Source organism: Staurois parvus, unplaced genomic scaffold, assembly GCF_062004578.1.
Source record: "Staurois parvus isolate SC_StPar_1 unplaced genomic scaffold, SC_StPar_1.0 ptg000371l, whole genome shotgun sequence".
Lineage (NCBI taxonomy): Eukaryota > Metazoa > Chordata > Amphibia > Anura > Ranidae > Staurois > Staurois parvus.
In genome coordinates this window covers 5,462,521-5,488,049 of record NW_028318167.1, presented here as the reverse complement: position 1 = coordinate 5,488,049, position 25,529 = coordinate 5,462,521, and the positions used below count along the sequence as shown (strand labels likewise).

Here is a 25,529-nt window from a genome sequence, read left to right as displayed (position 1 = left end):
CCTTCTCCTTCTCCTTCTTCTCATCCTTCTCCTTCTCCTTCTTCTCATCCTTCTCCTTCTCCTTCTTCTCATCCTTCTCCTTCTTCTCATCCTTCTCCTTCTTCTCATCCTTCTCCTTCTCCTTCTTCTCATCCTTCTCCTTCTCCTCATCCTTTTTCTTCTCATCCTTCTCCTTCTCCTTCTTCTCATCCTTCTCCTTCTTCTCATCCTTCTCCTTCTTCTCATCCTTCTCCTTCTTCTCATCCTTCTCCTTCTTCTCCTTCTTCTCATCATTCTCCTTCTTCTCATCCTTCTCCTTCTTCTCATCCTTCTCATCCTTCTTCTCATCCTTCTTCTTCTCATCCTTCTCCTTCTTCTCATCCTTCTCCTTCTCCTTCTTCTCATCCTTCTCCTTCTTCTCATCCTTCTCCTTCTCATCCTTCTCCTTCTCCTTCTTCTCTTCCTTCTCCTTCTTCTCATCCTTCTCCTTCTTCTCATCCTTCTTCTTCTCATCCTTCTCCTCCTTCTTCTCATCCTTCTTCTCATCCTTCTTCTTCTCATCCTTCTCCTTCTTCTCATCCTTCTCCTTCTCCTTCTTCTCATCCTTCTCCTTCTTCTCATCCTTCTCCTTCTTCTCATCCTTCTCCTTCTTCTCATCCTTCTCCTTCTTCTCATCCTTCTCCTTCTCCTTCTTCTCTTCCTTGTCCTTCTTATCATCCTTCTCCTTCTTCTCATCATTCTCCTTCTTCTCATCCTTCTCCTTCTTCTCATCCTTCTTCTTCTCATCCTTTTCCTTCTTCTCATCCTTCTTCTTCTCATCCTTCTTCTTCTCATCCTTCTCCTTCTCATCCTTCTCTTTCTTCTCATCCTTCTCCTTCTCCTTCTTCTCATCCTTCTCCTTCTTCTCATCCTTCTCCTTCTCCTTCTTCTCATCCTTCTCCTTATTCTCAGCCTTCTTCTTCTCATCCTTCTCCTTCTCATCCTTCTCCTTCTCATCCTTCTCCTTCTTCTCATCCTTCTCCTTCTTCTCATCCTTCTCCTTCTCCTTCTTCTCATCCTTCTCCTTCTCCTTCTTCTCATCCTTCTCCTTCTCCTTCTTCTCATCCTTCTCCTTCTTCTCATCCTTCTCCTTCTTCTCACCCTTCTCCTTCTCCTTCTTCTCATCCTTCTCCTTCTCCTTCTTCTCATCCTTCTCCTTCTCCTTCTCCTTCCTCATCTCCAAGGGCATTTAAATTAAAGGTACAGTGTTCTGCACTAATTTAAAGGCTCTCTGAAGCCTAGAAACCCTTTAAATAAGTCATCTTCGTAGCGGAGAAATTCGCATCGAATCGAATTTCACACTGGAATTCGCCGAATCAGCCGAATCGAATTTTTCATTTCTTCGCTCATCTCTAGTAATGAACAGAGAAATCGACAGATGGCTGTCTCCGCGCAAACTGAAAATCGGAACCATGTTGACCGACAACGGAAAGAACATGGTGTCTGCTCTGCGTCAAGGAAGGTTGTGCCATGCGCCATGCATGGCTCACGTGTTCAATCTGGTTGTCAAGCGGTTCCTAAAATCCACCATCCCACTGCAAGACATCCTTAATATGTCACGTAAACTTTGCATGCATTTCAGCCATTCCTACACCGCAAAGCACACCCTCCTTGAGCTGCAGCGGCAGAACGGAATTCCACAGCATCGCCTGATCTGCGACATTGCAACAAGGTGGAATTCAACCCTACACATGTTAGACCGCCTTTACGAACAGCGAAAGGCCATCACCGATTTCCTGATGTTACAAGCGGATAAAGGTACTCCCCTGTGTAACTTCGATGTCAGCCATTGGCAGCTCATACGTGACACCTGCCGCTTGCTCAGGCCCTTTGAGGAGGCCACGCTATTCGTGAGTCGGCAGGACTATGGGATGAACGACATCATTCCTCTGTTGCACGTCCTGGAACAAATGCTGTTAACAATGGCTGGTCAGGGTGCGGTAGACGTGGCGCACAGATCTCAACGCCACATGACCCCTGTGGGTGCAGGACAGGAAGAAGAGGAGGAGGTAGAGGAGGACATTTGTGCTCAGGAATTATTGAGTGAAATGGGTGGTTTTTCCACTCAGCGGACAGGAGTGGAGGAGCAGGAGCATCTGGTAGAGGAGGAGGAGGAGGAGACAGAGGACCCAGACGCACCGTGGCAGTATGCTGTGGAGATGGAGGCAGGGAGTCCCTCGCATTCCTTGGCACAAATGGCCCATAGCATGCTCGGTTGCTTGCGTAGCGACAGACGAATAATAACCATCAGACAGAGGGATGACTTTTGGCTGTCCACCTTGTTGGACCCTCGCTACCGTTCAAAAATGGTGGCCTTTTTCACACCTGCTGAGAGGGAGGCCAAAATAACGTACTATAAAAACCACCTATGTAGTCAGTTGGTCTCTGCCTTTCTGCGCCAACGTCCATCCTCAGACACTGTGGGCCCTGTGCGCTCGCGTTCCGCTGCCATGGCAGCAGGGGAGGGGTGGGGTGGTAGGAGCAGTGGCAGCTCCACCAGCAGCGGCTGCCTCAGTCTGCAGTCGATGATGAGTAGCTTTCTTCACCAGCGCAGTGAGGAAACTACTAACCAGCCGCAGCAGCAGCAGCATCAGGTGGACCTGGAGCAGGACCTCAAACAACAGGCTTGGGCCCACTTGGACAGCACCCTGCCAACCGAGGTAGACAATCCCCTTGACTACTGGGCAACGAAACTTGACCTTTGGCCCCAACTAGCTGAATTTGCCCTTGAAAGGCTGTCATGCCCGGCCAGTAGCGTGGCATCGGAGCGCGTGTTTAGTGCGGCAGGAGGTATTGTAACTCCGCGGAGGACACGACTGTCCACCCAAAGTGTGGAGAGACTCACGTTTGTGAAAATGAATCAGGCGTGGATTAGTCTGGATTTCAAACCACCAGTTCCTGACACAACTGACTAAATCCGCCATGAATCATGCCCCAAACATGTGCCACTTTCAGGTCTCCTCACACTGCTGGTGTGTTCCATTTTTTGTCATAGGGTGCTGGCAGATTACGGGCCTCCCATTGCTGCTGCCAGGCCCCTAATCTGCCATGGGTCCCTGTACCGCCTCCTCATGCTGCTGCCAGGTCCACAGTGTCTCATGGGTCCCTGTACGGCCTCCCATTGCTGCTGTCTCCATCGCCGCACTCTGCCATGTGCCACTTTCAGGTCTCCTCACACACTGCTGGTGTGTTCCATTTTTTGTCATAGGGTGCTGGCAGATTACGGGCCTCCCATTGCTGCTGCCAGGCCCGTAATCTGCCGTGGGCCCCTGTACCGCTTCCTCATGCTGCTGCCAGGTCCAGAGTCTCTCATGGGTCCCTGTATGGCCTCCCATTGCTGCTGTCTCCATCGCCACACTCTGCCATGTGCCACTTTCAGGTCTCCTCACACACTGCTGGTGTGTTCCATTTTTTGTCATAGGGTGCTGGCAGATTACGGGCCTCCCATTGCTGCTGCCAGGCCCGTAATCTGCCGTGGGCCCCCGTACCGCCTCCTCATGCTGCTGCCAGGTCCAGAGTCTCTCATGGGTCCCTGTACGGCCTCCCATTGCTGCTGTCTCCATCGCCACACTCTACCATGTGCCATTTTCAGGTCTCCTCACACACTGCTGGTGTGTTCCATTTTTTGTCATAGGGTGCTGGCAGATTACGGGCCTCCCATTGCTGCTGCCAGGCCCGTAATCTGCCGTGGGCCCCTGTACCGCCTCCTCATGCTGCTGCCAGGTCCACAGTGTCTCATGGGTCCCTGTACGGCCTCCCATTGCTGCTGTCTCCATCGCCACACTCTGCCATGTGCCACTTTCAGGTCTCCTCACACTGCTGGTGTGTTCCATTTTTTGTCATAGGGTGCTGGCAGATTACGGGCCTCCCATTGCTGCTGCCAGGCCCCTAATCTGCCATGGGCCCCTGTACCGCCTCCTCATGCTGCTGCCAGGTCCACAGTGTCTCATGGGTCCCTGTACGGCCTCCCATTGCTGCTGTCTCCATCGCCACACTCTGCCATGTGCCACTTTCAGGTCTCCTCACACTGCTGGTGTGTTCCATTTTTTGTCATAGGGTGCTGGCAGATTACGGGCCTCCCATTGCTGCTGCCAGGCCCCTAATCTGCCATGGGCCCCTGTACCACCTCCTCATGCTGCTGCCAGGTCCACAGTGTCTCATGGGTCCCTGTACGGCCTCCCATTGCTGCTGTCTCTATCTCCACACTCTGCCATGTGCCACTTTCAGGTCTCCTCACACTGCTGGTGTGTTCCATTTTTTGTCATAGGGTGCTGGCAGATTACGGGCCTCCCATTGCTGCTGCCAGGCCCCTAATCTGCCATGGGCCCCTGTACCACCTCCTCATGCTGCTGCCAGGTCCACAGTGTCTCATGGGTCCCTGTACGGCCTCCCATTGCTGCTGTCTCTATCTCCACACTCTGCCATGTGCCACTTTTAGGTCTCCTCACACTGCTGGTATGTTCCATTTTTTGTCATAGGGTGCTGGCAGATTACGGGCCTCCCATTGCTGCTGCCAGGCCCCTAATCTGCCATGGGCCCCTGTACCGCCTCCTCATGCTGCTGCCAGGTCCACAGTGTCTCATGGGTCCCTGTACGGCCTCCCATTGCTGCTGTCTCCATCGCCACACTCTGCCATGTGCCACTTTCAGGTCTCCTCACACTCTGCTGGTGTGTTCCATTTTTTGTCATAGGGTGCTGGCAGATTACGGGCCTCCCTTTGCTGCTGCCAGGCCCGTAATCTGCCGTGGGCCCCCGTACCGCCTCCTCATGCTACTGCCAGGTCCAGAGTCTCTCATGGGTCCCTGTACGGCCTCCCATTGCTGCTGTCTCCATCGCCACACTCTGCCATGTGCCACTTTCAGGTCTCCTCACACACTGCTGGTGTGTTCCATTTTTTGTCATAGGGTGCTGGCAGATTATGGGCCTCCCATTGCTGCTGCCAGGCCCGTAATCTGCCGTGGGCCCCTGTACCGCCTCCTCATGCTGCTGCCAGGTCCAGAGTCTCTCATGGGTCCCTGTACGGCCTCCCATTGCTGCTGTCTCCATCGCCACACTCTGCCATGTGCCACTTTCAGGTCTCCTCACACTGCTGGTGTGTTCCATTTTTTGTCATAGGGTGCTGGCAGATTACGGGCCTCCCATTGCTGCTGCCAGGCCCCTAATCTGCCATGGGCCCCTGTACCGCCTCCTCATGCTGCTGCCAGGTCCAGAGTCTCTCATGGGTCCCTGTACGGCCTCCCATTGCTGCTGCCAGGCCCCTAATCTGCCATGGGCCCCTGTACCGCCTCCTCATGCTGCTGCCAGGTCCACAGTGTCTCATGGGTCCCTGTACGGCCTCCCATTGCTGCTGTCTCCATCGCCACACTCTGCCATGTGCCACTTTCAGGTCTCCTCACACTGCTGGTGTGTTCCATTTTTTGTAATAGGGTGCTGGCAGATTACGGTTCTCCCATTGCTGCTGCCAGGCTCGTAATCTGCCGTGGGCCCCTGTACCGCCTCCTCATGCTGCTGCCAGGTCCATAGTCTCTCATGGGTCCCTGTACGGCCTCCCATTGCTGCTGTCTCCATCGCCACACTCTGCCATGTGCCACTTTCAGGTCTCCTCACACTGCTGGTGTGTTCCATTTTTTGTCATAGGGTGCTGGCAGATTACGGGCCTCCCATTGCTGCTGCCAGGCCCGTAATCTGCCATGGGCCCCTGTACCGCCTCCTCATGCTGCTGCCAGATCCAGAGTCTCTCATGGGTCCATGTACGGCCTCCCATTGCTGCTGTCTCCATCGCCACACTCTGCCATGTGCCACTTTCAGGTCTCCTCACACTGCTGGTGTGTTCCATTTTTTGTCATAGGGTGCTGGCAGATTACGGGCCTCCCATTGCTGCTGCCAGGCCCGTAATCTGCCATGGGCCCCCGTACCGACTCCTCATGCTGTGACATTGCAACAAGGTGGAATTCAACCCTACATATGTTAGACTGCCTTTACGAACAGCGAAAGGCCATCACAGATTTCCTGATGTTACAAGCGGATAAAGTTACTCCCTGTGTAACTTAGATGTCAGCCATTGGCAGCTCATGCGTGACACCTGCCGCTTGCTCAGGCCCTTTGAGGAGGCCACGCTATTCGTGAGTCGGCAGGACTATGGGATGAACGACGTCATTCCTCTGTTGCACGTCCTGGAACAAATGCTGTTAACAATGGCTGGTCAGGGTGCGGTAGACGTGGCGCACAGATCTCAACGCCACATGACCCCTTGGGGGCAGGACAGGAAGAAGAGGAGGAGGTAGAGGAGGACATTGGTGCTCAGGAATTATTGAGTGAAATGGGTGTTTTTTCCACTCAGCGGACAGGAGTGGAGGAGCAGCAGCATCTGGTAGAGGAGGAGGAGGAGGAGACAGAGGACCCAGACGCACCGTGGCAGTATGCTGTGGAGATGGAGGCAGGGAGTCCCTCGCATTCCTTGGCACAAATGGCCCATAGCATGCTCGGTTGCTTGCGTAGCGACAGCCGAATAATAACCATCAGACAGAGGGATGACTTTTGGCTGTCCACCTTGTTGGACCCTCACTACCGTTCAAAAATGGTGGCCTTTTTCACACCTGCTGAGAGGGAGGCCAAAATAAAGTACTATAAAAACCACCTATATAGTCAGCTGGTCTCTGCCTTTCTGCGCCAACGTCCATCCTCAGACACTGTGGGCCCTGTGCGCTCGCGTTCCGCTGCCATGGCAGCAGGGGAGGGGTGGGGTGGTAGGAGCAGTGGCAGCTCCACCAGCAGCGGCTGCCTCAGTCTGCAGTCGATGATGAGTAGCTTTCTTCACCAGCGCAGTGAGGAAACTACTAACCAGCCGCAGCAGCAGCAGCATCAGGTGGACCTGGAGCAGGACCTCAAACAACAGGCTTGGGCCTACTTGGACAGCACCCTGCCAACCGAGGTAGACAATTCCCTTGACTACTGGGCAACGAAACTTGACCTTTGGCCCCAACTAGCTGAATTTGCCCTTGAAAGGCTGTCATGCCCGGCCAGTAGCGTGGCATCGGAGCGCGTGTTTAGTGCGGCAGGAGGTATTGTAACTCCGCGGAGGACACGACTGTCCACCCAAAGTGTGGAGAGACTCACGTTTGTGAAAATGAATCAGGCGTGGATTAGTCTGGATTTCAAACCACCAGTTCCTGACACAACTGACTAAATCCGCCATGAATCATGCCCCAAACATGTGCCACTTTCAGGTCTCCTCACACTGCTGGTGGGTTCCATTTTGTCATAGGGTGCTGGCAGATTACGGGCCTCCCATTGCTGCTGCCAGGCCAGTAATCTGCCATGGGTCCCTGTACCGCCTCCTCATGCTGCTGCCAGGTCCAGAATCTCTCATGGGTCCCTGTACGGCCTCCCATTGCTGCTGTCTCCATCGCCACACTCTGCCATGTGCCACTTTCAGGTCTCCTCACACTGCTGGTGGGTTCCATTTTTTGTCATAGGGTGCTGGCAGATTACGGGCCTCCCATTGCTGCTGCCAGGCCCGTAATCTGCCATGGGCCCCTGTACCGCCTCCTAATGCTGCTGCCAGGTCCAGAGTGTGTCATGGGTCCCTGTACGGCCTCCCATTGCTGCTGTCTCCATCGCCACACTCTGCCATGTGCCACTTTCAGGTCTCCTCACACTGCTGGTGGGTTCCATTTTTGTCATAGGGTGCTGTATGGCCTCCCATTGCTGCTGCCTCCACCGCCGCACTGTGGCTCCACTCTCTGGTTTTGGCCCCGTGACTGCCCAAATGAGTGAAGTGTGCGGTGATTCTAAGATCGACGGCACTCATCTGCATGTCATACTGACTGACAGTATTATTTCTCTTCCCCAGCAGACTCCAAGGGCATTTAAATTAAAGGTACAGTGTTCTGCACTAATATAAAGGCTCTCTGAAGCCTAGAAACACCCTTTTATAAGTTAAAATCGCAGCGAATATATTCGCATCGAATCGAATTTATTCCTCGAATTCGCCGAATCAGCCGAATCGAATTTTTGAATACTTCGCTCATCTCTAATCATCAGCAAAAATACATACCTTGCCGAACAACCTTTTAATTCAGAGGTGCTGAGTTCAAATTTATGAAGGTCCGATCAATAAAATTTTCTTTTAGCAGAGTTCTAAATCACATGTTTGTGCAAAGACTCAGATCATTCCCATTATACCCCCCATTATATCACAATCCTGTTCTAATATCATTGTCCTCAGTCCCCCACTTCACATCACAGTTTTCTCTTTAGAATAGTTTTCTCAGGCCCCCTTCACATCAACCCAATCCCCCTTTCACAGTAGTAATGTTCTGAGTGTCCTCAATCCCCTTTCAAATCATCACCCCCCCCCAGAGTACTGCCTTCTACCCCTTCACAAATCATCAACCCCCTCCCCCCACACACACACAGAAAGCATTGTCTCCTTTCACATCACCCCTCACAGCACTGCCGCCATTTACATCACCCAGCCCTTCTGCACATCACCTGCCACAGCCCTGCCCCCTCACATCACAAGCCCCCTCCGCAAACACACACACTCAAGTAGTGTGCTCTGTCCTCATCTCCCATCCATGACACTGCCACCCTTCTCCCCACCCCCCGCAGCACTGCCCCTTCACATCACCCACCCCCTCTTCACATCAGCCCCCCACAGCACTGCCCCACTTACATCACAAATCACACACATGCAGTAGTGTGCTCTGCACTATTCACATGACCCCCACAGCCCCCTTCACACCCTCACAACACTGCCCCCCCCAAACATCAACCACCCACCCTTTACATCACTCTCCCACAGCACTGCCATTTCTCATCACGTGTCCCATTCACATCACCCCCCACTGCACTGCCCCCTAAATACATAACCCCCCCATTGCACTACCCCCTACTGCACTGCACCCCTCACATCGCAAACACCCCCTCCCACCAACGATAGTGTGCTCTGCCCACTACACATCACCCCCCACAACACTGCCTCTCTTCACACTCTCACAACACTGCCCTCCCACACATTACCCACCCACCCTTTACATCACAGCACTGCCCCTTTTTGCATCACCTGACACCTTCACATCACCCCCACTGCACTGCCCCCTATTTACATAACCCCTCATTGCACTACGCCCTACTGCACTGCACCCTTCACATCACAAATACCCCCTCCCCCCAACAGTAGTGTGCTCTGCCTGCTACACTTCAACCCCCACAGCCCTGTCTCTCTTCACAGCCCCCCCTCACTGCACTACCCCCTTTACATCAACCCCCCCCAACAGCATTGCCCTCCTTTTACATCACTCCCCTCCCACAGCACTACTGCCCCCCACAGTGGTGTGCTCTGCCCTCTTGACATCCAGCCAGCCTCCCCCCCAGCACTGCCCCCCTTCACATCACACACCCCCTCCCCTTGAAAAGTGTCCTCTGCCCCCTTCACTCTCCTACCTTGGATTGAAGGCGGGAGCAGGAGCTGAAAGAGGTAACTCTCCAGATTAACCAGCAGCTGATTGGTTGCTAGGACACAGGGCAGTCCTAGCAGCCAATCACTTGCTGGTTAATATGAAAAATTTACCACCATCAGCACCCGCCCTCCATCCAATACTGAGATGTGCCTCCCATGCTTGGTTCATTACTATCGGGTCTCCTTGTTGTCTTGAAAATGACAATGGCGGAGGCTGGGAGATAGAAGCAACTCCTAAATGGCGCAACCATGGGTGTGGATGGGACAGGGGCTCAGTCCACATTCGGTCCGCGGTCCACCATTTAGAGATGTCTGTTTTAGTTATAACACTTACATATAGATTACATTGAACAGGACCTAGTACAGAGCCTTATAGTGTACACCATTAGTGATTGGCCTCTGTTCTGAAAGGACCCCATTTACAACCGCACTTTGGTATCTATCCTTTAGCCAACTGAACCAGGGTTACATCCTAGATTGTACAACTTTTGTATCAGATCATTATGTGGAACTGTATCAGCCTTGCTGAAATCAAGATATGCTATGTCCACAGCACCACCATGGTTCAAAATATTAGTAATATAGTCCAAAAATGTAGTCAGATCAGTCGGACTAGATCTGCCCTTAACAAAGCCATGCCACTTTGGGTCCAGCAAGGTGTGTGTTTTTAAGTGATCAATGATCCTTCTTTTCAGGAGTGATTGCAAAAACTTGACTACAACCACTTTTAAACTTACTGGCCTGTAATTGCCAGCTTCTGTCTTGCTGCCCTTCTTTTGGATAGGTGCAATATTAGCTGTCCTCCAGTCATGGGGAATGTATCCTGTTAAAAGAGATTGATTTAAAAGATCCATTAATGGTTCAACAACTATACCTTGAAGTTCTCTTAGAACTGAGCCAGTTCCTCTGCTACCTCTGTCTCTAGAAATCTGAATAATGACCTGTCATTTACAACTGATATGATTCCCGAACTTGTTATTGCTAGTGCATTTTATTTCTGAGGAGACTGAACAGAAGTAATTGTTTAAATGCTTTGTTACATCCAGGTCTCCCTCAACATAAATGTTGTGCCCAGTTTTAATTTTAGAGATATTTTTTTCTTCTATCACTGATATACCTAAAAGGGTTTTTTTTCTCCTTTCTTAATAAATTTGGCATTCGCCACCCATGCCTATAGGCACCTGATGTTATTCTGAAACCAGCTATCATTTTCAGGTCTGCTTTTGTTGTAAGAGCTCTCAAAGTGGTTCCTGTATAAAAGAAGCCTGAAAACAGTGTTTCAAGGCTTTGTTTATAAGCTTACAAGGCTAAACAGAGGATTTCTGAATAAACAAAGCCTGCAAACAACAGGAGCCTCTGTCAGTGGTACTCAACGGAAGCTGTAATACCAGCTTCTATGAATGGAGAAACTGGGCAGAAAGGACAGACATAGTTGAGTACTTCTGATGAGTGACTGTGAGGCTTTCTTAGTTCTATGAAATTCCGTGGCCCTGGAAAATTACAGCAATGAGGGTGGAGCGGAGCATCAGAATAGAAAGATTTCAGCTTAATAAGAACACAGCAGAACAAGGGACACATCTCACTGAAAGTAAGTAATGTCCCTTGTGCTTTTTTTTTTTTTTTTTTTTTTAAGTAAACTTAGGGTTTAAATCTGCTGATCCAGCCCATAACTAACTACTACATTCAAATAGCCAATTGTTTTATGCACACTGTGTAATGGTGATTAAAGTGGTTCTAAAACCTGAAGGTTTTTTACCTTCATGCATTCTAAGCATGAAGGTAAACAGCCTTCAGGGTGCAGCTCCTCCTCAACCCCTCTAATAATTACCTGAGCCCAATCTTGATCCAGCGATGTGCACGAGAGCTGAGGCTCTCTATGATCTCTTTCCTCTCCCCATTTGCTGAGACACAGCAGTGGGAGCCATTGGCTTCCACTTCTGTCAATCACAGGCAGTGAGGAGTGGGACTGAGTGATGGGACTAAGCCACGCTTTGTGTGTCCCATAAACACACAGAGGCAGCTAGAGAGTGAGCATTCACGAGTGCCCCCAGAGCAAGCAGCTTACTTTGGGGGCACCCAACAAGGGGGAGGGCCCAGAAGCTGTGGGGGGGACACAAGAAGAGGAGGATCGTGGCTGCTGTGTGCAAAATCACTGCACAGAGCAGGTAAGTATCACATGTTTATTTTAAAGAAAACAAAAACAAGCCTTGTGTTTTTAAATGTTTTAAGCAGTACAACAGGGGTGTGGCCTGTTTATGTACAGGGCTTAAAACAGACCATGTCATGAGTCCATTCATTTGAACAAAAATCTTTACATAAGATTATGTACATTTATAATCAATTGACACTCTGGCATATCCCTTTGTTCCTTTCCCAGCAACTACACAAATGATTACAGAGGGAGGTAAGGGGAAGTGGAGGTGCTGGGCCAGTAAGACCATAAACAGACACTCCCAGGAATAAAGGGCTATGATGTGCGCAAAGAGGGCTGGGCTAGGGAATTGACTTTTCTGGAATAGTCAAATTTTCTTGCAAAGGCACATTGCAAACTAATAATTAATTTATGAAATAAACACTGTAAGTACTTATAATTCTCGATTCTTATATGGTTTTAAATTGGTAATGGGGTCTATTTAAGGTGCTAGATGTTCTGTACCTATAGGCTCTTTAAATGTAAATCTAGCCCTGAATGATGGTGATTTTACTGTTTATGGATAAGATCTGGCGCCATATATTATTCTGGTTAATAATAGTTGGTTTTAGTGGAAATAGCAGTCTTTCCTGTTGGAATATTTTTCAGCTATTCACAATTATTTCTTAGGAGTTACGTTGGTAGCAGAGGTGTCTTGGTGCATTTCAACCTTCTGCCTGTATCGATATAAGCAGGCACACAAGCGATTTGAGTATCGATGGATGTGAAAAAAAATCAAATTGAAAGTCTTTCACACGCCAGATGGGGTTACAGAATGTTTTTTTCAGCCCATCTGAAGCATTTTCTACGTAAACCTGTGCACACACAACTAATTCCTAGGTATATGATACCCTTATGCAGGGAAACCCTCTACCGTACATTATATTCAATGGATGAGAAATAGCTTTGATATGACATGAACAGGATTGGGAAGAGTTCTCTAAATCTTATTTTTACACAGTTATATCCACAAGAGATAAACTTGTAATGCTTTCATAGAGCATATTTTACTCCCGTTGGACTGTTTAAAATGGGAAAAAGTGATGCACCTGTTGTCTGTTATAAATGTCAGTTGGTAAATGGAGATATATGGTATTGAATTGCACCAAAATCAGACCCTTTTGGTTTTTGTCTTTTACCTAATACTTGTACTATCCCCAAATCAAAGCAATCCAGTGTGGTTTCCCTTAGTGATGAGCTTGAAGCTTAGGTTTTTGGTCTAAATCGGATTCACACCAAACCCAGAAGTTAGCTGTTGTGCTGGGAGATTCCTTGGCTACAGCTGACATACACAAAGAATGGGGATGCTTGTGATATTGTTGAACTAATAGAAGCACATGTCCCATTTTAGGCAAGCAGCTAAATACACAATTGAAGTTCATATGAAAAGTTTTACCTGTCAAAGGATTATAAATCTGTAGATCCAGTTTGTGAATACAGACAGCACTGTCAGACACCGCCTCCACATCATCAAACTCCACTGAAGCAGCCAAAGAGCTTGGTCAAGAAAAGTGATTAAAACACACCCCTAGCCTGCTAACTGGACAGCGAAGGAGCAGCAGTATACTAATTAGGTCACTTTCTGCTCCTTCCTCTTTATCTTCTTTTTGCATGTTACCTCCTATCACCTACATGTGCACTGGACTATGGCCTAATTGGCTCCTTACTCTGCCCGTTATTGTCTGCAGAGGAGATGACAGATCCATGTATGTTTTTATTTTTTCAGGCTTTTTCCCTACCATTTCACTTATTGATCCTGTCAGTGGCACTCTGCTGCTCTTACATTGCTCCCTTTCTGTCTGTTTCTTAGGAGGATCAGGAAATGTGAGGACAACAGAAGAGAACACCCCTTCCTCTCTTCTACATAACATTGGGAGGGGGGGGGGGGTCTGTAGTTTGTAGAGATATGACGGGTAGGGCTGATAACAGTGTTTTCAATTTTAGTGCAACATTGCCCACTGGAAGGAAGTTTGGAGATCATTTCACTTTGGGCAGAACAAACAAGTAATTTTTGCACTTATCAAAAAGGTGTAAAAAAATAATTTTATTGGTTTACTGGTATATTTAAAGTAGAATTCCAGCCAACCCCTTATTACTCTTAAAAATGCTCCTTCCTCCCTCCTAGCACCTATTCTGACTAACCTGTGTAATAAAAGATCTGTATATACTCACTGGCCATTTTATTAGATACACCTGTTCAGTTGCTTGGTAACACAAACTGCTAATTTGCCAATCACATGGCAGCAACTCAATGCATTTAGGCAATTAGATATGGTGAAGACGACTTGCTGAAGTTCAAACCAAGCATCAGAATGGGGAAGAAAGGAGATTTTAGTGACTTTTGAACGTGTTATGGTTGTTGGTGCCAGACAGGCTGGTCTGAGTATTTTAAAAACTGCTGATCTACTTGATTTTCACTCACAACCATTGCTAGGGTTTACAGAGAATGGTCAAAAAAGAGAAAATATCCAGTGAACAGCAGTTGTGTGGATGAAAATACCTTGTTGATGTCAGTGGTCAGAGGAGATTGGGCAGACTGGTTCGAGAATCTCTGAGGAATGTTTCCAACACCATGTTGAATCTATGCCATGAAGAATGAAGAAAGTTCTGAAGGGGGTCCAACCCTGTACTAGCAAGGTGTACCTAATAAAGCGGCTGGTGAATGTAATTACCTATTTTCAGGCTGCTCCAGTCTGGTAATGTGATCTCCCTCCAACAGCTGCAGGGGAATACAGAGAGTGCTCAACAATGGCTGGCAAACCTGAGAGGAAATGTCATCCATCTTATCATGGCCCATCCATTGTCGGAGCTCCCTCCTCTCCCCTGCATCCGGTGCTAGATGACACTAGGGGGCCAATCATGTAACTGGACCACAGTGGTTTGAAAATAGGTAAGTCTACAGATCTTTTCTAACACAGTTTGGTTACAAAAAAAAGAAATGTTCTAAGGCCTAATATGGATCTGAGAGGCATGTATCTACGTTGGTCTCATTGACTTTGAAGCTGAATAGTTGCTTCAATATCCCCAAACTAGCAGATAACCAGGGCTCAAAGTATGACTGCTCCTATCAGAGGTATCTCAGACAACTCGAGGAATAACTCCTCTTTATAAAGGCTTGAGGTTCTCAAAATGGAACTAGTTGTACATTTTTGGGCTATGAAAAAAATGTAAAATATAATATTAAATTATGGCTGTAAATCTGTTTTGAAATTATAAACAAACACAGCGCGTGGCATAGTAAAGAAAATGGTGTGATTATCCTAGTGTCTCTAATGTGTCGGCTATCATGTAGCTTAAATAAGCAGCATATTGAATGAAAATGTAATATTTTGCCATGCAATTATTCCATTTATTTAGTGCTGATGAAGACAATAATGTCAGAAAGCTGATGATAGTGATCTGTTTTCTCTCACACAGGCAGATATTTAACATTTATCATGGATCCAACCCAATTCCAGTATGTCATTCGAAATGGCAAGAAACTTGACTTCCACGAATTCTCCAACGAAATGGCATCCAGGACGTTTAACTACCCACGCCTGTCAGAATCAAAGTTCCCCCAGCTACGGGACAGCATGAACAAAATCTATAAAATCATGCAGGGTAAGCCTTTGGACAAACTCACTGACAGCATGATGATAAATCTCCAACGTGTATTCAAATGGAAATTCTCACAAGCAACAGATTGGAGAACAGAAAATATGTATCAGTTCTGCTGCTCTATCATGTTTGAAGCCAGTTTTATGACACTCTATGGAAGAGATCCTGTTGCAGATGGTCGTAACGTTATTAGTGAAATGAGAGAAAAATTTACAAAGTTTGATGCCAAGTTCCCCTATCTTGTCGTCAATGTACCAATTGCGTTGCTAGGAAATACCAAGTCTATTCGGGAAGAACTCATCCAGTTTTTTATGCCTCATAAGATGAACACCAGGCATGACCTGGCTGAGGTAATAGAAGCCCGGAAAGACATCCTGGAAAATTATGATGTGCTACGTGATTATGACAAAGCAGGTACGCTTTAAAGAAGTCCTTTTTTTCCTAAATTCTGGCAAATAATTTACTGTAGACCTTTGAAATAAAAAATCAAAATTGCGACCTTGAAAATGTTATATGCTTCTTTTAATTGGCTAAGGATAAAATGTTTTACTCTCAAACAACCATCTATAATTTTTTTTTTTTTTTGCTGAGGTGGTAAAACAAGATACTTAATAGTGGTAATGAGAAAAAGATTATAACCGAGTTGCCTATACCCCCCACCCCCCCACCCCTCTTACTACATTCTCTCCCCCTTCCTGCAGACATTATATTTTAAACTATTCTCATTAAGCAGAAAATTAGACTTCAGAAGCCTATTGGTCCTCATTAGCATTCACTGATCCTTGGCTGGGTCTGTGTCCTAACATCTTTTAATTAGCACACTGCAAATCTAATCAGTGTAATAAATGCTATTAATCTTCCTTTTCCCTTATTTTCTCGCAGCCCATCATTTTGCCTTCCTTTGGGCCTCTGTGGGGAACACGATTCCGGCTACATTCTGGGCCATGTACTACCTGGTGAGGCACCCAGAAGCCCTTGCATCAGTGCGTGACGAAATTGACCATTTGCTGCAGTCAACAGGTCAGAAGAGGGGGCCAAACTGTGACATCCATATCACCAGAGAACAGTTGGACAGCCTGGTTTTGCTGGGTAATTTATTTTCTTTTTTTTATCTGCATTAAACCGAATAGCAGCAAACTCTGCATATGACACATTTCTGTTTACCGAGAAGGTAAAGGACACAGCTGCTTAATTGATGTGATAATACCCATTTACATCATTTATAAATTACATAGTTTGTATCCGCAGCTACTTTACTTGCATGTAAACATTACAGATAATGGTACAAGGCGAAATGGCTCAATATGAATTCAACAATATTTAACAGTGGTTAAAAATGAAAATATGATTATTGACTGGCTTGATTCTAAGCATCTGCTCAGGAATAATACAGGCACTGGAGATATTAATGGTTATTTTCAGAGGTTATTTGCGAGTTATTAGCAATAAAGATGACACATAAAAAGGAGCAGTGACAGAACTGATGAGAGTGAAGCCAAAGCAGCCGGTCAGGTATCAGTTTCCATTTGCCTGACTAAACTTAACTGCCCACATGGGCAGATTTGATAAGCATTGTAGAGCAGTGTGTAGAATCAATTTTACATGTTAAAGGTATCTTGCCATTCCTGATGAATCAGCAGTAGAAAACTGATGTAGCAGCTATTGCATTGAATTAAAAAATTTTTGTTTGCCCAAAATCTAAAAAACTAGACATTTTTATTGAAATGGACAAGAGAAAAGAAAAAAAACAAAATAAATAGGAAATGGAGGTAATAATGTATAAAATATTTCTGGAAATACTCTTTGATAGTGCAGGTACACATAATTAAAAAAAGCTTAGTAGAAAGCTTAGGTGCAGCTAAAATTATATTAAAGCGGAACTAAATCTATCCATTTAATGGTTTCACAAATAGTTACATTCCTGGCAAACCAGGAATGCTAACTGTCACATTTGCTTTTGCTCTCAACCAAACCATTAAATGACTGGTGTTATAACTGATCACGTGCAGCGCTATGGCAGTTGTAGATCCAACAGAGGCTAAAATGGCAGCTTCCTTGGCTGAAAAAGATAGGGAGATTTAGTTCCACTTTAAAGTCAACAAAAAAAGCACAGAGTTTCCTTGAACTCAGAAGACTATTGTAGAAAACAGAATTTCAATACCACATGGCAACTGCTTCTGAAAAAGAGTGGGTCAAAATTACAGGAAATATCTGGTTACCTGAGCTCGATCCCAAACCACACCCAAGTTAGTTACCCTTTAATTGTTAACCGTAACATACTAAAATTAATTTAAAAAATGCAGGGAATTCAGTTGTGCAGGAATAATTATTTTAAAACAGACTTGGCGTCACCTATATCATTTATTAGGCAAGAGAATTGGTATGCATGTTATACCCCTCCCACTTGCAATCTGTTTATTAACTGGTCCCAACAAGATGGCCCATGAAAGTGATATGCTAAAAAACATCCTGCACTTTGAGAGCCTAGCAATAGACACTTTGCATGACTGCTGGCATCTTCTTTGATGATCAGGAACCAATAAGAGTGGTTCCCAGTCATGTGGTTACTAAGACAACTCTTACACAGTGACCGTAATCGCATGCAGGCATTGATAAAAATGAACAAGTAAGGTCCCACTTCAGTTCACCTTCAGGCAGCAGTATTATTCTGTGGTGACTGTCAGATACAGTTGCATTTTTACAGTTTTTTAACTTTTTTTTTAATTAAAAAAAAAAATGTATTTACATTTATTTAATTGTTGCCCTATAATAAAACACAGCAGTTTTATTGTAGAGCACTGGTTTATTTGTTAATAAAACGGTGTACCAAATAAAAGCTTCATATGTCCTTAAAAAATATAATTATTTAGGAATGCAAATTAGTCATAGAGTTCTTGTTACATTAGCTGACACATGCTAACACTAATTAATTATAATTTGACAGCTAGGCATTAATGACCTTTGGTCATGAAAGGGTTTATTTATTTATTACAGGTACTTATATAGCGCCATCAATTTACGCAGCGCTTTACATATATATTGTACAGTCTTATCAGTCAGTGCCCTGAAGGGGTGTACAATCTAAGGTCACTAACTTACATTCATACATACACATACTAGGGCCAATTTAGACAGGAGCCAAATAGCATATCAGCATGGTTAAGCCCATGTTTTCAGTTGCTTCCCAAAAAGACTAAACTATACAAACCTATGAGGTTATAAGCTGACTTTTAGCAATAAAAAGGGAAGGCTTGCCACTCACACCAAAGCTTCTCATGTTTTTTAAATCCTACACTAGCACTTTACAGAGCACAAAAAAGCCGATGTACATCAGAAGCCACAAGATCGAGAAACAGTCGCCCGTAAGGCTCTAGAGACTTGCATATGCAAATCAAGACTTTCCAACACTGTACTATGTCAAGACACTGCCACTAATCATTATAAATGGATTTGTTGAGGGTGAATTTGATATAAAACTGTAACATTAATATATTTTAAATGCTGCTTTCAGTAAGTGAAATGCTACAAATCTAACTTATTGGTTGCTGGGATTTAATAAACTACATTTCTCTTTGCAGTATATTAGGGTGCAATATATTAAATGGTAATATTTTTATTTATCCCCCTCTTCATTTTATCTAATAGAGTAATTCCACAGACATTGACAACAAAAGACAATAGAGATGAAACAGAAAACACTGTGTAAAATTTAAGTAGAAAACCCCTTTAACATGTACACATTTAAAAAAAAAAAAAAAAAAAAAAGTATACTGTTTTTTTAAACTTACAAAACAAAACTAAAAAAGTGTGGGGTCACCTAAAATTACTGTGTCATGAAAATAAATAATTGAAAAAAAACCAAATAATTAAAAGACCCTTAACCAGGCATGCAGCCTGGGTGGCCTGGAAAGGGGGCACCCTCCTTCTGAATCATACCAGGCCATGTGCCTTCACCTTTAACAAAGCTCACTCCTTTTTACAAGGCACCTTGTCCTCGATGTTGAGGAGATAAAAGACTCATCTGCACACCCTGTCAACGATTTGTAGGGGGATGTATCAGAAACTGGGAGCCCCCTTAAAATAATGAATCAGTATAGGTACACAATGGCCCATCCTACTTATTCACAAAAAAAATTAAAAAGTAAATTAAAAAAGTGAAAAAGTCCCTTATTTAAAAAAAAATCACGGCATCCAAAGTTGTAGATCCTAATTACTCATGATGACCCACTGTCCGATGATCTTGACCCACCGTCCGATGATCTTGACCCACCATGCAACATTGTTTTAACACCACCATAACAACTCATTAGTTTGGAAAGACGCTATATTTAAAAAGGGATCAACGTCTTTGCCAAATACCTACAGATTGTTAGTTTAACTTCTGTAGTCAGGAAGATACTTGAGAGTTTGATAAAAGACCACATACAGTTTTTGCTAGAAATAGTCAGCATGGACTCGTGAAAGACTAAAGTAGTCAAATAAATCTTATTTCTTTTAATGAGGAAATAAGCAAAGACTTCGACAAAGAAGTGGCTTTGAATATAGTATACTTAGATTTTGCAAAAGCGTCTGACACAGTTCCCCACACACAGCCATTGTGTAAGTTAAAGTCTACAGTCTTAGAATATTCAGTTTGTAAATGGATACAAAACTGGCTAAATGTCCATCTTCAGAGTAGTGATGAATGATTCATACTTTAAATGGTCTATGGTTATCAGTGGTGTACACCAAGGTTCAGTATTGGGACCCTTACTTCTAGCCTATTTATAAATGATAGAAGGTTTGGGATTAAAAGTATTAGTTCTGTGTTTGCAGATGACACCAAGCTGTGTACTGGAATAAAAACTTACACGATGTCTACACCTTACATTACAACTTTAATTGGGCAATGTGGCAAATGAGGTTTGATGCTGATAAATGTAAAGTTGTGCACTTCGGGGCTAAAAAATGCATGCATCATACATACTAGGAAGAGAACAACTGGGGCAGTCAATGATAGAGAAGGATCTGAGTGTTCTGGTAGATCATAGACTGTATTAATAGCATGTAATGCCAAAATGTAGTTTCTAAAGCAAACATAATTTCCCCCTGTACAAAGCATTAGTAATACCTCATCTAGAATATGCAGTTATGTTGAGTAAATAGATAACAAACATGTAAAGCCTGTGAAATGGGGACAAACTACGGTATCTAAAATTGTCCACACGCAAAGCTGAGTTGTGACAAATGAGTTGTGGCACTAGAATAAGTGCTATGATTCCCATGTTCATAGAGATATCTCGCATGTGTGGTACAATCACCATTTGCATATGTGTGCTGGATCTGCGAGCATTAGCATTTGTGTGTAAGTGGGGGGGAGGGCACTAGAATAAATGCTTTCACTCTCATGTTCGTGGAGATACCACACACTTGCATTTGTGTGTGAGTGGAGGGGTTGGGAGCACTTTTAAATTTTTTTAATTATTTTTATTTATTTGATTTAATTTTTTTATACTTTTTTTTGTTTTTTATTTAAGTTTATTGCTATCACAAAGAGGAGAACAAGTCCCTTTGTGATAGCTTTTGGCAGTGACAGCTACTTTTTATGGAGGCATCAGGGGTCTTTTAGACCCCTGATGTTCCCTCTGCCTTCCAAGGCAGCTTATCAAACACAGCCAGGGAATGACAGTAGTGAATCTCGTGCCGAAATCCCTGTCACTTCAGGCTTCTTTTGTCACAGAGGAGATGGGGGAATGAATGTTCCCCCATCTCCTCTGTGAGCAGCTGACCCAACTGCTTACTGTGGTTCCAGGCTCCCTGCTGACTTTAAAAACTGTACAGCTGCAGCTATGAACCTGGTATAAATAAAAAACCAAAAAGTGCTGCAATACATTCATGTGTTCTTAAATGTATACCACTTTCTAATATCAACAGTGTTGTCAATCTCCCTCAAATTACATGTACAAAACAAACAAAATGTTGTATACATAAAACCAAAAGATCAAATGAGCATATCAAACATAAGTCCAAAATTAACAAGTGCATGTGAGAGGGTTCCACCACTGTAACACTGCAATGGTTATAAACAATACAAAAGTCAAAGAAAATTTAGATAATATCTTCATCCAAAAAGAATGCTTCCCATTCACCACTGTGAGCAATCTTCAGTACATACCATCACCAATCACTCTTTGCACTCACCTTAATACCTGGACCTAAAGCCATGTCATGTATGCACTTTTTATAGTTGGTACTGGTCTGCAAATGCTTCCTCCAAGTATCCTCCTTCGTTTTTAACACCACTGTTAAATCATCCAAGTAATCTGTATATTGTTTTATCATTTTAAAATACCATCAATCATTTATGAAAATCCCCTCACAATGTTGGTGCACTATATCTCAGCAGTGCACCACCTTAAAAACAATTTATACATATACAGATATGATTCTACTCAAGGGTAAGAGCACAGCATCTGCACAGGCTTTTATCCAGATCGCAGCTTTCTGGTGGTGTAATGATGTCATCCAGCCCCACCCTATTGTGTTTTGTCATTTCCTATGACTTCTTCCAAAGGAAGGGTGGGGTTGGATGAAGAAGTGATTTATTATTTGGGTAATTAGTGCACATATTCACATTTGTATATATATTTATTCACTGAGCGGGTTGCGCAGAACAATTTTTACTTATTACTTATTATATCATGAACCTGGTATAACCGCTTGCTGCCTAAGACATGTATATACAGTGGATATAAAAGTCTACACACCCCTGTTAAAATGTCAGGTTTCTGTGATGTAAAAGAGGAGACAAAGATAAATAATTTCAGAACTTTTTCCACCTTTAATGTAACCTATAAATTGTACAACTCAATTGAACAACAAACTGAAATCTTTTAGGTGGAGGGAAGTAAAAATAAAAAACTAAAATAATATGGTTGCATAAGTGTGCACACCCTTAAACTAATACTTTGTTGAAGCACCTTTTGATTTTATTCACTCAGTCTTTTTAGGTATGAGTCTATCAGCATGGCACATCTTGTCTTGGCAATATTTGCCCACTCTTCATTGCAAAAACACTCCAAACCTGTCAGATTGCGAGGGCATCTCCTATGCGGAGCCCTCTTCAGATCACCCCACAGGTTTTCAATCGGATTCAGGTCTGGGCTCTTGCTGCACCACTCCAAAACTTTCATCTTCTTCTGGTGAAGCCATTCCTTTGTTGATTTGGATGTATGATTTGGGTCATTGTCATGCTGAAAGGTGAAGTTCCTCTTCATGTTCAGCTTTCTAGCAGAAGCCTGAAGGAACTGTATTTGGAACTGTTCATAATTCCTTCTACCTTGACTAAGGCCCCAGTTCCAGCTGAAGAAAAACAGCCCCAAAGCATGATGCTGCCACCACCTTGCTTCACTGTGGGTATGATGTTCTTTTGGTGATGTGCAGTGTTGTTTTTGCACCAAACATATCTTTTGGAATTGTGGCCAAAAGGTTCAACCTTGGTTTCATCAGACCATAACACATTTTCCCAGATGCTTTTGGAAGACTTCAGATGTGTTTTTGCAAAATTTAGCTGAGTTTGGATATTTTTCTTTGTAAGAAAAGGCTTCTGTCTTGCCACTCTACCCCATAGCCCAGACATATGAAGAATACGGGAGATTGTTGTCACATGTACCACACAGCCAGTACTTGCCAGATATTCCTGCAGCTCCTTTAATGTTGCTATAGGCCTTTTGGCAGCCTCCCAGACCAGTTTTCTTCTCATCTTTTCATCAATTTTGGAGGGACATCCAGTTCTTGGTAATGTCACTGTTGCGCCATATTTTCTCCACTTGATGATGACTATCTTCACTGTGTTCCATGGTATATCTAATGCCTTGGAAATTCTTCTGTACCCTTCTCCCGAATGATACCTTTTAACAATGAGATCCCCCTGGTGCTTTGGAAGCTCTCTGTGGACCATGGCTTTTGCTGTAAGACGCAACTAAGAAAATGTTAGGAAAGACCTACTAGAACAGCTGAACTTTATTTAGGGTTAATCAGAGGCACTTTAAATGATGGCAGGTGTGTACTGACTCCTATTTAACATGATTTCGAATGTGATTGCTTTATTCTGAACACAGCTACATCCTCAGTTATAAGAGGGTGCGCACACTTATGCAACCACATTATTTTAGTTTTTTTATATTTCAGTTTTCAGATTTCAGTTTGTTTTTCAATTGAGTTGTACAGTTTATAGGTCACATTAAAGCTGGAAAAAGTTCTGAAATGATTTATCTTTGTCTCATTTTTTTACATCACAGAAACCTGACATTTTAACAGGGGTGTGTAGACTTTTTATATCCACTGTGTGTACACTGGACAGAAAGCATGTAAGGTACCCCCCAAGCATATTCTTTAAGGGATTTGTGTGTCTTCAATCTTGCCCATTAAACCACCCTCTACATTAAAAGACCCTTTACAAACTGAATGGTGTGTGTGTATATGCCATTATATACAGTATATATATATAATTTTATTTATTGATTTTTTGCATTGTATGTGTTTCTCTTGACAGTGCCTAGCTACCCAAACACCTTTTTTAACAATAGCTTGTAAAATAGCCTTGACAAAGGCCAGAAAAAGCAAAATTGGGCTCCATTTGACTTCAATGGGGTTCTGGAACATATTTGGTGTTCTCAAACTTCCTGCCACTCAGCCCAACTATTTTTATTTCTGTCTTGGAGAAATGGTAGAGTCTGGATGAACTAAACTGTCTGCTCCAATGTTGATCTATTTATGTGGCAACTGGAAAGTGTGGGGCCCAGAAACAATCTACTAGAACTGGGTAAAAAAAAAAAGTAAATATGTTCAAGTTGGGAAAGAAAAGGGCAACACAATGAGGACATGTTCATAGTAATAGAGTGTCTCACTAGGAGCCTGGAAAAGTCCTGTTTAGTAGTTACACATCTCCCAGATTCCTTTCATATACTTTCTGGGCCTCTGATCTGCCAATCCACTCCGGATGTTGCACCTCTGCTTTTCCGTCGACATGCAGTCAGTGTTCTTCTGCCTGGGGAGCTGACAGGTCATATCTGTTAAAGCTAAAAGGTTGGTGAAAACAGCCTGGAAGTTAGGCTTGATTTTTGTGTAGTTAGTGCAAGGACATGGCTAGTATTTTGTTTTTGAAGTTTTGAACTGTTTATTTTTGGAAGCACTGTACAACACCTGCAGAGGGCACCAATTAACACAACACTGTTTGGCACTATACTACTGGACTGGTATCTGTGCCTGAAAATGTTCCTCACCCCAGGGAACATTATACCCCATACTTTGCCAAAGCTCAATATATATATATATATATATATATATATATATATATATTGAATATAAAGATTATGTATATAAATTCAGTGAACAAAATGTATCCTATCCAAACATGCTAGTTCATACCATTTAAGTTTGCATCTCTTCTTACTTCATTAAACCTTATGACTTGGCATGAATTATAGGATGAAACATCTCTTATTCTCTCCTAATAAGCTAAAATTCAAGATGACACGTATTTAACAACATATTAACTTCCATTCAAGTGTACAACCCTGTGCTGCTTTCCAACTGTATGTTAATTTATATTTGAGCCTTGATTTTCATCATTAGTTCAGACCACATCAACCATTATCAGAAAAATTCTAGAAAATTGGTGAGCATGCAGTCTGAGCTTATAGAATAAATAACTGTGAGTCATATTTATGGGCTAAAGGAGGAAAAAATTAATTGCAAGAAAAATCAACAAGCAATTGGTATGAAATATTTGCTGGTTATCTCCACTACTATGCTTGTTCAGTAAGGCAAGGAAATTGTAGCAATAAAATGCAGTTGTAACATACAGCAACCAATCAGAAGTCATCTTTCACTGAATTTACTCCTCTTAAATTGATTGTAATATAAATCTGTAGGGTACTCAGACTCAAACAATTTTGAACTACTACTACTATTATTGAATAGACACATACAGCATGTGGAATATAACTGTCACAAGTAATGACTGAAAAGAAAACTGCAGTATTTGTTAGTGTGGACATTGTTAGTGGTGACTATGGCACCAGTGGGACCTTTCCTGGTGGCCAGCTTGAATAGTCTGGCTTGGCTGCCATACTACTATGTCAAAGGACAGTGTCTTTCCTAATTCAGTGTAGGATGACATAAGGGAACATTTACAATTACCAAATACTAAGCAGTTACCATAAACCTGGAATGTGACTTTCCAATGGGCATTTAGAAGAATAAGAGCTTTAGCAT

At 44.0% G+C, this 25,529-nt stretch overlaps 1 protein-coding gene across 2 annotated transcripts in view; it reads left to right on the top strand.

The window, feature by feature from the left end:
• Positions 1-25,529, top strand: part of CYP7B1 (cytochrome P450 family 7 subfamily B member 1) — a 319,348-nt gene that overhangs the window by 240,399 nt on the left and 53,420 nt on the right. The window contains exons 3-4 of one of the 2 annotated variants that reach the window (XM_089685329.1): positions 15,090-15,275; positions 16,155-16,361. In XM_089685329.1, coding sequence (XP_089541455.1) covers positions 15,090-15,275; positions 16,155-16,361 — 393 coding nt within the window. Of the gene's footprint in view, positions 1-15,089; positions 15,687-16,154; positions 16,362-25,529 lie in introns of both variants that reach the window. The other variant, XM_089685328.1, reaches the window with a different exon arrangement.